This window comes from Gymnoscopelus braueri (genome assembly GCF_963280865.1).
Source record: "Gymnoscopelus braueri genome assembly, chromosome: 18".
NCBI lineage: Eukaryota > Metazoa > Chordata > Actinopteri > Myctophiformes > Myctophidae > Gymnoscopelus > Gymnoscopelus braueri.
The window spans coordinates 28,900,536-28,918,728 of record NC_137618.1 but is presented as its reverse complement, the minus strand read 5'-3'; the positions used below and the strand labels follow the sequence as shown (position 1 = coordinate 28,918,728).

The 18,193-nt window shown below is 40.9% G+C and overlaps 2 protein-coding genes across 2 annotated transcripts; one reads left to right on the top strand and one right to left on the bottom strand.

Annotated features, from left to right (window-relative positions):
* Nucleotides 1-3,134: 3,134 nt before the first annotated feature.
* On the bottom strand, nt 3,135-12,218 carry LOC308073908 (E3 ubiquitin-protein ligase TRIM65-like). The gene is made up of 7 exons (XM_080413189.1): nt 11,890-12,218; nt 11,332-11,549; nt 11,013-11,108; nt 9,239-9,472; nt 7,683-7,827; nt 5,827-5,904; nt 3,135-5,665 (listed from the first exon to the last, which is right to left on the bottom strand). The coding sequence occupies exons 1-7, from the start codon at nt 12,137-12,139 to the stop codon at nt 5,136-5,138; spliced, it is 1,551 nt and encodes a 516-aa protein (XP_080269315.1). The 5' UTR covers nt 12,140-12,218; the 3' UTR covers nt 3,135-5,135.
* A 2,742-nt stretch (nt 12,219-14,960) lies between these two features.
* LOC308106160 (T-lymphocyte activation antigen CD80-like) lies at nt 14,961-18,193 on the top strand. The gene is made up of 5 exons (XM_080457214.1): nt 14,961-15,073; nt 16,012-16,383; nt 16,799-17,065; nt 17,776-17,871; nt 18,049-18,193. Exons 1-5 carry the CDS (start codon nt 15,040-15,042, stop codon nt 18,111-18,113), a joined length of 834 nt encoding a protein of 277 aa, XP_080313340.1. The 5' UTR covers nt 14,961-15,039; the 3' UTR covers nt 18,114-18,193.

The window sequence follows — 18,193 nt, the reverse complement described above, 5'->3', positions numbered from 1 at the left end:
ATGGAAATAAGATGTTAGAGCAGCGATTCCCAACCTGTGGGCCGGGGCCCACTGGTGGGCCGTGAGGATCATTGCAGGTGGACCCCCAAATAATTGGCAAAACACTAATATAAAAGGTATTATTTTTAAACCTTGCAAAAATGAATTCATTGTGATGCAACAATAAATAGGAACTTAAAGTATACTGCATTAGTTCCTTTATTTTATTTTTAAAAATGTAGACTAGCCATTACTATTCGAACTCACAACCTCCGTGGTGGTGGGCAGGGACTTATACCACTGCGCCGCCCGAGCGCAGAAGTAAAACATTTGCGTAGTTAGTTCCATTGATCCAAATCAGAACACAATCGATTGATTGATCATTAAAAAAAACATGCTCTGAAAACGCGGGCGGCTCACGTACCCATCTGACCTGAACATGGCCACCCAAGATTTTCAAGTGAGCCCTGATCCAGGAAAGGTTGAGAACCACTGTGTTAGAGGTCAAGGATATGATAATAATAATTAAAAAAATGTCATTACAAAGGTACGTACAGGTGTGCGTGTGTGATTTATCCAGTGTGCTCGATACACAACAGCTGGTGTGTGGTCACACCCAGCTCAGCGTCTAATTAGTTTGACTGCTGAAATCAGCCATCACCCATCCTACAGTTGTGTAAGGGCAGTCCCGTTCACTTGTATTCACATGCCACATGAAGTTCAACAGCGTGTATGACATTTGTACTGGAAAATTTTACAAACCGTCCCATTGCTGATTTTTACATCACTGGACTGAACTGTGCTTCTCACAACATTTTCATGTCAAGGACCCCCTAACTGATATGTAGACTATTTGGCTGCACACCCCCATCTGAAAAGATTTTGTTCCAGGGCCCCCCATAAAACAAGATTTTTCAAGCTCTTTCACACATTTGTTTTATGGCTGATCTACAAGCTTTTTAGTCATACTACAAGTACAAGTACTAGTACATTTTTACACAGAATTAAATGAACTCCCAGTTTACTGAACCACAGTGTCTATGATAACAGTCTCCACTCGTCAAACCACAACCAGCATTTCTTATTCTCTCTTAACTATTAACTATGACAAACAATCCATGTCTCTTGCGTCCGTCTGGTCTGGAGCCAGGCTAGGTCCCTGTGATCAAAGCAGACCGGGGCCCCGAGTGCTGTCAGCCCCGCTGTTCAGCTGGACCATTCTGTTTGGGATTATCACACCTGTGGATCAGGGATTAATCTAGGCACAGACATGGGAACCTCAGGATCCAGGAGCCGCTACAAGATGGGGGTTAAAGAGGGGATGAGGAAAAAGAGAGGAATGGACAGATGAGGAAATTAAAGGGGAGGAGAAGAGTAGAAATAAAATGGAGCATAATGTGGTACAGTGCTGGTGAGGGGGGTCATCCCTATGTTTCCGGGGTCCTATGTGGGAAGATGAAAAAGCTTCTTTATGTTCCCAGGGTCATTATGTTTCCACTTTCCAGGGTCAAACCATGGCCCCATCACAGTGATTTTTACATCATTTGACAAGGCAGGCACAACAACAGCAAGGCCTTGAGGCTCGCCCGAGCGAGCCACCAGGCCAAGCGAGTGCGCCATCCAAATTGGCATGTTGTGATGGGCGGAATAGTTTCGATCAGTGGTTCTCAAAAAAAAAATTATCTCAAAGGACCCCCATAAATCTGAGTCTACAAATGGAACCAAATGGACCCGCAAGCGGTCCATTTGGTTCCATTTCTGTATTCTCAGAGTTACCGTCCATTTGGAACACCCCCCAAGGAACCCTGAGGGTCCCTGGACCCCACTTTGAGAAGCGCTGGTTTAGACCACCCGCAAAATTGCACATTGTTCTTGACATTGAGGTACGTGTTAGGCTATCTAACATTAGCAAGTCAACTAGCGAGCTCCATAATGTAAACAGACTGGCTGCAACACAGTAGGAGGGATAATGTATTGAGCTGGGGAACGTATACTGTAGGACCCTGGTGGAAACGGTCTCAATAGCTGTCAAGCAAGTGGGGGTCAAACCGCTTTGACGACGCTGACTGAGTGTGGAGCGTTTCCCATTACTTAAAACGAACCCGATCGATTCCTCCGTCCTCGCCTCTCCTCCTCGCCTGCTCACTCGGAGGCGGGGGTCTAATGAGCAATAGTTCCGAGATTCCGAGGAAAAGCCCATCCGAAGCTTGGAATTTGTAGTTATATCACTTCCCGTTCCGAAGAAAAGTTAGGACGTCGGAAGGAGTATGTATTGCACTTTTGAGTATTGGAATCTGGCTCTAGAATGCAAGTGAACGAGGCAACTGACCCTTCTGATGCGTATGAAGTGCATGGTGAGCGTGTCCTTACTACCATGGTGACGTCAAGTCAAGAACACACTGTGACAGGCGCAATGGTTGGACAGAGTAACGACTGCCAAGGTCCTCAGTTCAAAGTACTTACACGCAGCATTATGAATATGATGCTTGTCACATGGAAGTTATACGGGTACCACATTTTGCTAATAATAATGAACATAATTTTAAACATTAAACCATTACACTTCTTCACCTGAAATGAAATTCAACAGAACCAGTAAGTTGAAATAAAAATCACTCAGTCAAACATTGTTAGAGGTAGGGTAAGTGATATGTTTTGGTTAAGACAAAAAGATTTTCATTAAAAAGTTAAAGCTCTATATTCTGATACATCTCTCCAGCTCTTTAATAAACAGAAAATACATTTTCAGGTAGGTGACAAAATGTCAGACAATCAGGAGAGAGTACCCATTAATCAGCTTTATTTTTTTATAGTGTTCCAGTTATAATTTTGTCTGCTCATTTATTTGTGTCATCACTTCCAATTTCACTTGTTTAATCTGTATACTGACTGAGTTGTACATCCTGATTGGATAAAATTGGTATCGCAACTTGAAAATGCATTTTCTGTTTAATAAAGCGTTGGAGAGACATGGAGACTCTAATTATTGAACAAACACTCTATAGCAATGAGTACTATCAGAATATAGTGCTATTTAACACTTATTTTAATCAAAGAAAATCACTTACCCTACCTTTAATTGTTATTAATTGTTCATTTATATACATTTTATTTATAACTGCCAATATAATTACAATATACAACAGACCAAATCATGAAGTCACCATAACCAAACATTTATTTCCAAATGGATTACGGCAGGTAGCGTCACAGTATCATTATGATGAACCGTATTTATTGGAAGAACAGAGAAATTGACAAAAGATACATAGCTAATGGACTGGATGCTTTATCGTATATTGTGTAGACATCCATAGAAGGAAAAAGAAAGTTTACAAACATTCTGATTTGGTCCATTACATTATCAACTGGTATAAATCACAATGAATGAACCCAACATAAACTTAGTTAGGTAATGAAATCACTCAATAAAATAAAACACAACACATCATCTGCTGTTTGAAACTTAAAGTGGAACGTCAGCAGTATTTAACTGTGTGAAAATCTGTGTGATCTGTGTAACTGTGTGAAAATCTGACATGACATTTCTGTGTTCTGCATCTAGAGGCCATACTGTAAAATTGATTCCAGCCTACCTAGGACGATGCATTCGTTTCACCCGGGCTGGTGGTGATTCACATTAAATGCCGGCAAAGTTCTCCTTTAATCACTTGAACCCTGGTGCCTATACTTTAGGCGTGACACGTGAAAACCTTTACAAATGTTCAAAAACAGCCAATCTACAAGCTTACAATGCTGTGTTGTGAGCTTGTAGATCAACTATTTTCATAAATTTTTCTCGTGCCACAAAGTATATACTGTAGGCGGGCTTAAGTGGTTAAATTATAAAATGATATAACAATAACACAAACATAACTTTTGTAACTGAAAACGCTTTCAAAATGTCATCAGATAAAAATAACATCTGGAAAACAGAATGAACGATTTCTATAAACATCTCTCAAAGGCATCACAAATAGAGGCATACAGTGTAATATACATACAGTGCCACCTAGCGTTGAAGAAGAAGAAAAGAGAGCGGCTGCTGTGACTCACCCCACCCCCCGGCATAGTTTGTTTGCCTGATTGGGATTGCATTTTCTCCAGTCCATTAGTTTTTAGCCAGTTTATCTAAGAGCTTAACATCACTGGCTCCTCTTTCCCCTCCAAAAAAAAAGGGGGGGGGGGCAATCCCTTCAAAGTCCAATGAATGCACCGCCTCCAAATACTTCAGTGGAGACTTTTCACTTCCCATTACTCAACTTCAACCAAGCTCTGACTATGCATGAATTATAATGCACATAACAGCAAAATCCACTGAGCAGACACACTTTTGACAGCTTTGATATCTTCTAACGGCTCTGATGAGACTTCAGTGTCCATCACTTTTACAAATCCTGACAATATAATATTTTAACAGACCACTTTTTCACCATATGAAGTAAAAATGAGAATTAAAGCTGCAAGCCGCGATGACCGGGCCAGCGGGCCCTCGCACCTCTGATTTGTGCAAAGAATAATAACAACGTCTTGCATTTCAATAGGGCTTTGCACTGGTGCAGTGCTCGGGCACTGATGAATTAAAGAGTGCTTTTGTTCTGCTAGTTGTTGTAAGCCAGAGTTCTATTGAAATCAGACGGATGTCACTGAAACTCATTTGGAAAAAACAAAAACAACAAAAAAAAATCTCGTTTTTTATGTCCATATAGCTGTTTTGGGGTTTCATCAGATTATATAAAAAATAAAGACTTGGCTTTCATTATTTGTATATAGTGTTGCTTAATTCAGATAAGATTTTTTTTTTGGATACTTTACAGATTTAGAGCAACATGCTAGAACTTTGTCAACAGTACTTGACTAGACTTGTTAACAGAAGTTAACAGGCTTATAAGAATTGGATAGAAGAAAAATAAAACTCTTTAATTGTGACCATGCGTCCCTACTGTAGGCTTTCCGCAGTACCCGTGTAAAGCCTGGTTTTCATTCTGAATTAACCTGCCTGATCCCGCCTTCTGGATCCGGTAATTTTACATACATGCATGCACCATTTCTGTGACATATCATAGAACCATCATGTTCATCAACCTCACTTCATTACATTACAGTCTTAAACAGCCGCTGGACTCATCTAATAGGCAGCCAAAGTCCAAGCACCTCTATGACAAACTTACAGCTGCTTTTTCACACACTTGAAACACTGGGAAAATAACCTGTTCATTGAAACTGGTGGTGAAGGTATGCAGGTATCCTGGATTATTAAGACCTTGCTCATAATACAGACACAGGATTCCAGAGTCATAATCTAAATACACACCAAAGGAGATCTCGTCTTCTGTTAAGAATATGGTATCCTTTTCAATTACACGTTTATTGCCTTGTTTATTGAATAGTTTTGAGACTTCTTTTGAGAATTGTTGCGTTTGATAAATACGTGAAATCGCAACCAACCAACTAATTTCATTACTTTTTATCCCAAAACATACCGGGTAATTGGAAAAGTTTACTTTCCATAAATGCCTTCCTTCCGTGAAGGATTGTGTAGCCCTAACCTGATTGCTGTTTAACCTTTCTGGGTGATTTTCAAGTGGCTGGGCATCTGGACTTGTATTCCTAGCCCAAGTTTTATCAGGAGACACCCAAATGTAGCCGCCTGCAGTTGTCAGATCAAGGGTGAGAGACTCTTTATCTGTGGAATAACATTCAGAAAATGTGTATTTTTTATTATTTTGTTTGTTGTTAATAACGGAAGATTATGTGATGACCTCAATATTATTGAAACCTTTACTTTAATGTGTTTTGTTAATACAAACTGTAAATAACAAACACTGAATTCAAAGTTGTACTTACATTTCTCCAGCTTACACAATGGAGGATTCAAGGATGTAAAATCAATGTCCACGTTTTTTGCAGCGATGGGGCCTTGGTCTAGAAACAGACAAAATGGAACTCAAAGGAATATACTTTATCAGGTGGTGTCTGGTTTTGAGTATCTGGCTGTGATCAGTAGCAGTGTGACCTGGTTGTTACACTGGTCTCAGCTTTAAACCTGCAGCGAACCATTTATATAAGAGGAATATATCTTCCTCTTTGTCATCAAGGCCTAGGAACTGCATAAGCCTAATCATAAAAGATCATAAAAGGGCCAGCTCCGTTGTTGGCCTAGAGATGGATGGGCTGAAGGTAGTTGCAGAGAGAAGGATGAGGGACAAACTCAACTCCATCCTGGATAACCCGTCCCATCCACTCGATGACGAGCTGCAGAAGAGGGTGAGCACTTTCAGCCAGAGGCTCACTCTACCTTCCTTTGTACCAACAGCCATTAGACTTTGCAATGAATAAGAACTCCCTCCCAGGTCATTTAGAGGTCACGTCAGAGGTGATTGTCTCATTGTGGATTGGTTCAAAAACTGTTACAGACCGTTTCACAACTCTAATGCATGTGGTTCTGTGTCGGCCTGCTCAAGTGTGATTGTGCCCATGCGTATGGTTGGTTGTGGTTAGGAAGGAATGTATATGTGTATGGTTGAGATGGTGTTTGGTGTACTGTTTTGTATAGTTTTCGTATTGTTTTGTATATTATTTCACACCATGCTGCTGTAACACCTTCATTTCCCTTCAGAGATTAATAAAGTGTATCTAGACTAATCTAATCTAATAAGAGCATCAGACATAGCTGTTAAATGTACTGTGGGAAGCTACAATTAAATCACACCTACAATTTACAGTTAAGCTCCATTCAGACTTTCTAGATTTTCAGGAAATGTGGTGGCATGTAACGGTATTCATGTCTGAACGTCATGTGGCTTTAAACCACGTTTACACAGCATCTATGACACAACGATCAGAACGATCAGAACAGAAAACGACATGTGCCATTGCGTTGTCACTTTTTATTCTGCGTTTACACAGAGATGCAACAGTGATTGAAAACGCTATAGTGAGCATTCCAGGTGGCTAGGTGACGCGCAGATAGACCAGTCACGCATGTGTAGAACCACTTCCGTTCTACTTCCTATCACAGCTGTTTTGTTTTTTTGGGGGTCTTAGATTTATTATTGGACTTTTATGACTTTATTATAGATAGGACAGTAGGCTGAAGAGATGGGGAGAGAGATGGGTAGTCGGGATCGGGACTCGAACCCGCGACGCACTGTCAGGCTACATTGTAGCCTAGGTGCCTGGACCGCTAGGCCAGTGGTCCATCACAGCTGTTTGTTTACACCAATGTAATAGCTTACGTGACGTGAGTCACACGTTTTGCTGTTTCCCCCGTATTGCCTGTTTACATGGAGACGCGAGGCGTAGCGTTTTCAAAGATTTCTACTCTAGAAGGGGGTTTCACTTTTAGCGTTTTCAACCCCTGATAACGCCGTTGCAGTCTAAACGGAAGGCACATCTGATATTTTATTTTTCCGTTTTCTCTAGAGACCGTTGTTGTCTAAAGGAGGCCTTAATGTGTGTGTCCAAATTCTCAAGGAACCTGAGGACACCTGTTAGGAAGTCCTCTGGAAAGTGTTTACTGATTCCTTTTTACTTAAATTTTTGATGTTGACAATTTAATCCAAATTGAAGAGGAAATGTTCTGCCTGCATGTTTGGTTGAGGTTTTTGGAGACAGAATATTAGAATATTCGAATGCTACTGGTACTAAACTATATCAGTGATGATGATGATGATCATGATGATAAAGATGATGCTTCTTACCCTTCCATATGCTTGTGACAGCAGTAATTAGTTGTTCTCTGATGTCTCTGGACTCTGTTAGTTTCTCCTCAGGGTCAAGGGTCACACCATCAGGGGACTGGATTGCTGATGCATGGCTTGAACTTCTTTGCAGTGAATTATAAGCCTGAAAGATCCATAACGCTGTGGCTCATTACCACGTATGGCCCAATGTATAGATCACATTTCTATTCCACAATGACATTCATCTGCTTTTATAAGTTACACACATTTAGGCTCAGCTGATAAGGTGAATACACGTTTAAATGACGCCATGGGTTTAAGTCTAGTGCCTATCGAGAATAATACTGTATAAGCAAACTTGGTTTTGTGGTACATTTTTCTACTTAGCATCTTCACCCAGGACCGGTTATTAAATTGGGGGGTGATTAATATTCACAGATTTCACTTCATGGCTATCCTTCTGAACCCTGGATCGATTTAGGAGTGTAACAGTTAATCGAACAAATTCATTATTTACAAAATTACCAATTCTGGGTGGTAAATATTGTTTTTTTGTTTTGTTGTTTAAGTGTTGTATATAGCCTATCTACAAGCTCACAAAGCACCGCATCCCAATGTGCTACCGAGCCTGTACATCTGCTGTGAAAATAGCAGGTTTTTGATGACATGCGAAAAACACAGAGGCTCGTTTTAAAGTGATTAAAGCTGCACTATGTAAAAATTAAAAAAAATGTAATTTTGTCCAATCTGTATAGTAGAGTATGTTAATACAATATAACTTATATAATTGGGGTGGTTGTATTTTGTCTCCCTGCTCTTCTATTGAGACAGATTGTGTGAAAGGTCATGTCTCACCTAGACACAGGATCTGACCCGATGGTCAAGATTACATTTATCCCCTGAGCAAGCAGGCAGGCTCTATTAGCTCAATGGTAAACAAAACAAAAAAGGAAAACGGGTCAAATCCGGGGGAGAAAAGGAAAGTTACATAGAGCAGCTTTAAGTCTGTCTGTGGGTTTTTACAAATAATTAACAAATGAAAAGTATTAACAAGAGCTTGTAACTAAATAACTTTATAGGATCCATTGAAACACAGGTTCTTTTTTCAATTTTTTAAGAAGTAACGGTTTTGGACATACAAGGTTTCCAGCTGACAGCAACAATATGTAATATTGCCCATTTTGCTGCAATTATGTTCAACACATGAAACCAACTGCATCCAAGGACATCCATTGTGCTGAGCGGGTCACTTTGAAACCCAGACCACCATTTTGAGTTGGGCCTGTGAGTGCTTTAGTAGACCACACCCAGCTCAAAAACAGCTTTCACACACTTGTCTTGATGAATTGCAATGGAACAAGACCCTTTTTGTTACCCTTTAGCATCATTGTAAAATCGTTCCACTGTACTATTTGCAAACTGTTAATAAAATATTCAATCAATCAATCAAACTTGACCAAAGTACCAAATTCTCAGGGAAACGGCCTGGGATCTTCAATAAAAAACACCAAACAGACCAAGTGTGAAATAACCTTTAGCTGTTCTTTTTTATACTTATCCTTGTGGAAACCCACCTGCATTATTGTGCCGGGGTCTGTGCTTTTCAGGCTGGCATCCATGTTGGACACCTTATCCTCTAGGCCTTTGCAGGTGGCTTCCATCTTTGCAACCTCGCTCTGAGTTTTCTGCAGCAGCCTTTTCTCCTTTTCTTCCATGGAAGCCATCAGGTGTCTCTTCACATCAGTGATGGCAGATATGAGTCTGGAGAAATCAACCTCCAACTCCTCTTGCTGAAGCTTAGTTGAATCCTAACAGAGCAAGAGACGGGAGTCAAATTAATGCAAAAACATGCTTTACAAGATACAGAACAAATAACAATGAATAGATAGGACCGAGCATAGAACAAGAAACAATATGAAGAATATCACTTCCTTGTCAATACAACAACACAACATAGAAAATGGGCATCATTATGAAAACCAATGCAATAATGCAGTACAGCCACTGGAGGGCGGTAACATCTCAATCTAGTATTTACACACATAAAGTAGAACTAGGCAGGTTGTAATGTGAAGCAGGTCCCAAGTTCTAAAACCAGCATCACATCACTGTATTCAGATGGTGCCTTTGATTGATTTGAATAGTCTAGTGGGTTATGAACTAAATACAACTTAAGTCTGTTCTAAAGAAATATGTCTGTTAACTCATTCAGAGACCCAGTGAAGAGGTATAGTGCCAGAATACATGTTTCTCTGAAGGAGGTGTGTGTGTGTGTGTGTGTGTGTGTGTGTGTGTGTGTGTGTGTGTGTGTGTGTGTGTGTGTGTGTGTGTGTGTGTGTGTGTGTGTGTGTGTGTGTGTGTGTGTGTGTGTGTGTGTGGTGTGTGTGTGTGTGTGTGTGTGTGTGTGTCCAGAGCTTATCTAGCAAACCGCTGGATCAATCAGTGCCAAATTACTTGTCGCACCCATTAGATTAGAGATTCTGATTGGCCCAGTCAAAATTTTCATCCACGCTACGCAAGTGGTTGTGAGTACTGCGCTTGTAGATCGGCTATTTCTGTTATTCATTGCTTTCAAATTTGTCGTCCTCCTCCACCCCTTCTGCGTCTATTTCTTCGCTCGATGGCCGTCAGCTCCCGAGACTACGCCCCGACCCTGAGTCTCGCCCTACCTTGGGTTCCTCATCCCGTTCAACATTAATTTCATTACGTTTCAATACATTATTAAGCTTAAGTAGAGGTGTGGTCTCTTACTAGTGAACGTCGTCGATATCCCAGGAATAATTAATAAAAGCTAGGTGCATGTGCCTTCATAGCATGGCTATGGAGTCATCATAGCATGGCTCTGTGTAAGAGATAGTTTTGCCTACAACACTATGCCTCGCTATAAATGAAATGGCAAAGCGCAGATAGATGCCGAAAGTGTTCATATACTTATTCATATTGGTTTAGTTCTGACTCTTACTCGTATCCTTACCTCCATCCTGTCTTTCACTCTTGTGCTGTTGCTGCTATGACATATAGGTCATGTTGTTGTTAAAGCATTAACTCAAATAAAGTAGTTGAATTAATATTTAATGTTGGTAACAGTCTGCAACGTCATAGTGACGTTTCATTTCTGGAATACAGTCGCCTATCTCTGCTCACTGTCATGATGAGACAGACACACACACACACACACACACACACACACACACACACACACACACACACACACACACACACACACACACACACACACACACACACACACACACACACACAGGAAGAAAGAAAGAAAACAGAGGGAGGAAGGGAGGGGTATGTGCGTCACTCTTCTAAATGGCGTAATGTGGATTAAAAATACTTTACCTTAAATGCTTCTGTGTTCATCTGCGCTTTAAGAATGTCCACCTTTAAGTTGCGTGTCATGTTTGTTGTCCTGATCTTCTCATTTCGCAGCAGTATCTATCAAAGTACATGAAATGAAACACAACTTGTTTCCATTCTGAGAAATGAAACTTAAACGAACGGACCAGTGATGCTGCTTGCACAGCGGCCAGTCCCAGTCACCAGATAATTATTACCAGAAAATGTTGTCCACTCAATTCACAAATATAACATTTTAAACAGAATTACCAGTGTTTAGCCTACAGAGTAGTATATAGGCCTATTTTCTTTTCTTTCTTACCTTTATTTGTGGTATCTGCTCAACAGCTGGCACAGTTTTGTGTGTCTTATGGTGAGCAGCACATTTATCACACAAAAGAGTGTTATCTTCCACACAGAAAATACTCATCTCTTGGAGATGTCGAGAACATAGGACTTTGTTCTGTTTGGCTGCCATCGGATTCTGCAAATCTTCTGTAGCAAACTTTGGGATCTGTGAGATCATGCAGTCTGGAGGACCTGGAACCAATGGTGTAAAGTAACTTTAGTACATTTACTCAAGTACTTAAAAAATATATATTTCGAGGTATTTATACTTTACTGGAGTATTTCCAATTGTCAATACTTTTACTTCAACAAATGTTATACTTTTACTCCACTACAATTATTTGGAAACTTTAGTTACTAGTTAATTATTATATTATAAAACATGCATTAAACACGTTAGCCCTATTTTATACATTGGCTATTTTGAAAATAGCCAATCTACAAGCTCACATCGCGTTGTGAGCTTGTAGATCTGCTATTTTCGTTTGTAGATCTGCTACTTTAAGTAAAACATCCTTCTTCCACCACTGACCTGGAACCAGCGGTTCGTCTCGTACCCGCAGCCCGCTGGCCAGCTCCTCCATGATGACGTTGACGGACAGATCAGGTCTGTGAGGGAAACGTGTCAAACAGAGAGGACAGCTGATGTCCCCTTTGTCCCAGTAGGTGTGGATGCAGCCCCGGCAGAAGCAGTGTCCGCAGGGCAGAGTGACCGGGCTGGAGAACACCTCCAAACAGATGGAGCAGCTCAACTGCTCCAAAGGAACCCCACCCGTCGCCATCTTCTCCAATGCAACGAATGACGAACTATATTGTAACGGTGAAGAATCGAAACTTATGAAGAAGCAAGGGGAGGGACATATTATTATGACGAATACCAAAACGCTCGCCCCAAAACACAGTCGCTCCGGGGCAAAAACCGGGCGGTATTCACCTTGTATTCCTAAACGTAGCTACCTCAGTAAAGTAAACTATGCCTAAACCTAACCTCGCATCAACAGACTATCCACTGCGGAGGAAAGCAGCTGAATTCCGTGATCAACTAGCTTATATAAGGAAAGCCTGCTATTCGTTTCTTTTAAACCGACATAATGCGAATCAAATAGTTTATAGTCGCTAGTCACGCTACGAGTTAGAATAAAAGATGAACACACCAAACGATCATTATACCAAAAGAAACGAAACGAGTATACAAAACTATACACATTTTAAACTAGGGGAATAATTTTGGAGGTGCACGGCACCGTTGGTTCCGGCCGCCTGATGACGTAAAGTTATTTCCGCTCCGACCGGATCAGAAACCCGAAAATGGCATTGATCCCAGGCTAGCCTAAACCTAACCTAATTCCTAAACGTAACCTCAGTAAAACTATGCCTAACCCTAAACGTATTTATTTCTAACCTTATCCTCAGTAATAGGAGGGAGTCCAGTTGATAACAGGAGAACTGCGCACTTCTATGAAGTGGGCACTGTGTCTTCGTCTTAATATCCTTAAAGGACCGTTTCATACATTTTCAGGCTTTGTTCACAATTGGTTCTCACTAATGCCAGTCAGGCCTGGACGTTTTAGGTGCAAGCAAGGACATTTTATTTTACTTTATTATTTATTATATATCTTACAGCCTAGCATTAGTGAGGAGCAATTATATGAAGATAGGAAATAGGTGAAGTGCTGTTTAAAGCATAATGTAATATATAAGGGTGCTGTCTGTCTGTCTGTCTGTCTGTCTGTCTGTCTGTCTGTCTGTCTGTCTGTATGACTGTGCAAATGGCCTACATGTCAAAGAAATCTGAACAAATCAGGGGAAAAAACTATTAACATTACTACTCAACAGTGAAGCATTATTTAATGTCCCGACAGTCCAAACTGTAATGCTCGGTTTTAAACACCAGAGGACAGCAGCTCAATAATACAGCCAGATGTGAGCAGTGAAATGCTACTAAGCTATCCTCAGCCCTTGCAGTGTACAGTCAAATTTAAGATACATTTAAAATAAGTCAAGACATGGAAGTTCCTTCTAGCATTGAAAAGTACAAGCCTCCTTTCTTGACTTTTTATGCAATGTAGCACTTTGAGATTTGGGTCAAATATAAAATGTATTATTATTACATTAATTATAAGCCTCTGAAGAAAATAATAAATAATTGAAGCCCTACATCTTTCTGCAGCTAACAAGTTATTCAAATAGCTATGTGTCATGAACATATTTATTTCATGTTTTCAAAACAATCCAACAATAACAATACCCAGGTGATGGTGTGGGATTTCATACATCCGAATACACAACAGTAGGCCTATGATTGAATACAAGTCTTCTAGAGAGAAAACATTATACATTTTTGTTTTGGAAAGTGTGTTAGATTAGGACAAATGTATTTTTTTAATGGCATGGTGGCAATGTGGTGATAATGATGATAAAAAATGATCTACACGTTTACAATGTGTTGTGAGCTTGTAGTTCTGCTATTTTTGCAGAATTACATGATTCCATTTCCTGGGAGAGGAAGCATGGTAGCATGTTTTTTTTTTTTTTTTTTATATATTTTCGCTCCCGTTTTAGGATTATTACGGTCATTTCCGGGTCGCGTGGCCAAATTATTAGTTACGTTAATGTTTGGGCTGGGATGCTTTCCAGCAGGGGCCTCACCTCAGTGCGGCTGCAGAGTTCATGTGCAGGGCTGGGCTGCTGAAACAGTGAAACGCTCCCCCCCCTCCCCCCCACCCCCCCTTGACGAAACGCCCAGGGGGTGGGCCGGTCCGGACCAAAATGCCAGGGCTGAATTTTGGTCCCAGTCCGGCCCTGCCTGATGAAAATGATTAGGGGTTCAGTTTCAGGGTTCAGTTTGGCTGCCATGATATTAGTCACCTGGAAAAACTGGGACACTGGAGTGTTTACCTGGAATGACTTGTGTGGCTGCTATGGTCTGGTTGGAGGTGGGGTTGTAAACCCAACATGTCACACGTGCGTGCGTGCATGCGTGTGTGTGTGTGTGTGTGTGTGTGTGTGTGTGTGTGTGTGTGTGTGTGTGTGTGTGTGTGTGTGTGTGTGTGTGTGTGTGTGTGTGTGTGTGTGTGTGTGTGTGTGTGTGTGTGTGTGTGTGTGTTATATACAAAATACATAAATACATTACAATAAAATAAAAGTAAGACAATGCCGAATTTAATCTGTATATTTAAATTTCTATATTGTGTAGGCGTTTCTTTGTTGCACTATTGGACCACAATGGAAACAAGCCTCTTGTGTCATCCATTTGACGTGTTTTCAACAAGTTGTACCGCCTGTGCCTTTAAAAATCACCAATAAAGTATTCAAGTGACTCCTTCGCTGACCACCTGGCCCAGGAACGCTGCCTCTTGTCACAGAAGAATGCATTTCTACTGGTGGAGGCAGAAGCCTGCCTGGCAAATGGCATCGAATAGCTGCCTAAATGAGGCGTACTTTAAGTACTGTGTGAGTTCCACAAAAGCACAAAAGGCTACATTACTATTACATAAACACGGCTGAGTGGACAACAGGAAGTAGCGTAAAGGGATTGTGTGTGAGAGAGAGAGAGAGAGAGAGAGAGAGAGGGCGAGAGAGAGAGAGAGAGAGAGAGAAAGAGAGAGAGAGAGAGGTGGTTCATGTCTGCTATTCTACTTCCTCCTCAGAGCTGGTGGCTTCAGGAGACGGACAGAAGGAAATGGCAATAGAGACAATGGCTATCATCTCATGCCGTAAGTCATTGTTTTTATTTACTTTGTGTTACTTTTGTGATTGAACAAAAAAAACATTGTGAGTGCAAGAAGCCCACCCTGGTAAACTCACCCAAGCCTCATAAACAATTACAAGGATACATGTCATCACAGTATAGATTTACTTTAACATTTACCAGTAGAAAGGGTTCCAGAGCATTACAAATATAGCTGGTTTTGAATTTGAGACATTTACCATGTACTATACCAATAATTATATCAAGTACAGTCGATACAGTATGTACAATTAGCAACTTCACGTCATTACAGTATGTCATATTTTTCTACATACCTAGACAGCTACTTTTTCAGCGGTTTTCAAATTTTCATTATTTTTTGTATGTAAATATCTGACGTTGTCCCTTATTTGTTGCCCTACCTTTAACATATAACATAGCTACTGGTGGTACACAGACAGCACAGACATACCTGACATACGATAGCACAACACAGTACTGACTATATGTCAAAACAGTGAAACTGGACCACGTCTTGATTTGTAATATACTGTAGGTACAGTATGAAATCTTATGTCCAGACCTTTCACACTTAAAAATACAAAAAGTAATAAATGTTGTGTTCTTGTCTACGGCAGACTTCCTTCCACAGAACAGATTACTGGAAGTGGACATTACTAGAAACCTACTGGGAAGTTGTGTGGGCAGTGAAACTGGGTTACATGACTCCAAAGTTTCTCTTCTGTGGATCATGTCTTGATTTGTAACATCATTTATAGCTTGTATTCAATCTCCAGTCCAGGCCTTTCACATTTAAAAAGACATTCTGTGGTTTGGTTGGTTAAAGGCAATCTGACATGATTACATCCTCTCCTGCATCAGACTGTTTGATGTATTGTAACACTTCCATTCACTTAAGCCTTTCACCCTCATTTCTGTCTATGATGTTTGTTTTTGCTCCAGTGTTTCCACTGCTGGTGTCATCACACAACACAACGGTCAACGGGACGAGAGGAGAAAGGGTGCAGTGGCCTTGCAAAGTAAACCTTGATTCACCGGCTCTGCTCAATCAGAGCCGCATTTACTGGCAGACTCAGAGCCAAGATTCTCCCCATGTCGTTCAAGTGTTCAACAAAGGGAAACAGCAGTTTCAACACATCAAACATTCATATCAGAACAGAACTGAGATCTTCATGGATCGGTTGGCTTCTGGGAACTTTTCTCTTGTGTTCGTGTCTCTGACGCTGAAAGACGACGGAACGCTCTTTGAGGTGATTTATCAACCAAAGGTCAGCCAACCGCAGACACTCTGCCCGGTAGCTCTGTATGTTGCAGGTAAGATGGTCTGTATTCATGTACCGTCAGCTCAGTTCACTTTAGTTCACAATGACTCAGAGCCTCTGCCTGAAGGCCAAAAGCCTAATATCTCCCCCGGCCCTGGGGGATTCCCCTTTAGGCTAGTAAGATGTTTTGCTTTACTGTCCCTACCCGCATGGGAGAACTGGGTTCAAATCCCGGGAATTACATTGGTGCCGTGACCCGTATCGGGTTTCAAAGGGGGGGTGAGTGTAGCAGGGTGGCTCAGATCCTCTGCCTGAAGACCAAACGCATAGCATATTCCCAGGCCAAGGGGAAGTTACACACACACACACACACACACACACACACACACACACACACACACACACACACAAAGTACGACCACATACATGCATTCATTCATTTAAACCTCCTCCCGAACTTCATGCAGCACCGTTCCAGCCACCCCAGATCAATCTTGGAGAAGAGACAGCAACCTGCAACACCCATGGAGGTTTCCCTGAACCTCGAGTCTCATGGACCAGAGATGGCCTTGAACTGGAGCCCGATGAAGTCAATCTCAACGTGACCTCTGACCCAACAGATGGAACCTACAGTGTCACCAGTGAGATCAGCATAGCAAATTCTCAATCTGTGACATGTCTGGTTTACAACCCCACCTCCAACCAGACTATAGAAGCCACACAAGTTATTCCAGGTAAATTACATAAAGTCAGTCACTATGACAACAAGAGGAAATAATCACACTATAATTTTTTAGGGCCCCTGTGGCCCCGGGAGGTCATGGAATGTTCCTGTTTATCTGTTTTCAGTTGTGTTGAGTTTTGTAAGTATGTTTAAAGGGATAGTTCACCCAAAAAAAACATTTCTATTGATTAGTCACCCCATGGAGACTTACCTACCGGAACCGCTGTCGGTGATCAAATTATTGACCTAGGAATGCGACAAAAAAATAAAAATATCCATGAATTCAAGTCTCCATGGGGTGACTAATCGATAGAAAAAAGGCATTTTGGGGGTGAACTATCTCTTTAAGACATTTGAATTGTAAAACAGCATTTTAACTGTAAACCTTCTCCGTCCACACAAGCGTATATTTACTTATTATTATTAAAACCTTGTGTAGTGTGTAACCGACATAACATAAAGTAGGTACTGTATATGCCACTTTTCTCTCAAAGGGAATACAAAAAAGTAACACTAGAGCTCAAGAGAGTAACATTGTTGATGTTTATCACAGGTCAATAAATACTGTAGGTTATGGTTTTAATCCCTGAGTTGTGAAGCAATGCTTAAAATGAAGTTGTGCATCAACAATACCATGCTTATCTTATTAACTGTTGGTGCAACCTACGATTATCCTAATGTTGTTTGTTTATATTTTTCCTTTTGTTCTTGTTTGTTCAGATTCGTTTACCATGCAGGTCATTGTCATTGCTTGCTGTATTGTTGCTGTTGTCGTACTGGCCGGGATTGGGACTGGGATTAGGATTTCTATCAAAAGTAAGTCAGACAGTCTTTTTTCCCCCTTTCAGCCTGTCGACTAAGTAAAGACAAAGAGAAATAGAAAACATATAGTGCAGTGTGTTTGGAATACTTTGGTGTTCAGGAAATATAAACATTTAGCTAGAAATGACATAATTTAATAGTGTTTTTAATCTCTTTATTTTGGTCCATCAGAAAGATTCTGTCAGCGTCAAAATGAAGATACAAGACTACCCCAAATTGACACATCAGTTCTATAGCAAACACTACAGGATGTGGGGCTTTCCTTGAGCAAGACTGAACCCCTGAATGCTCCAGTGTGTGTGTGTGTGTGTGTGTG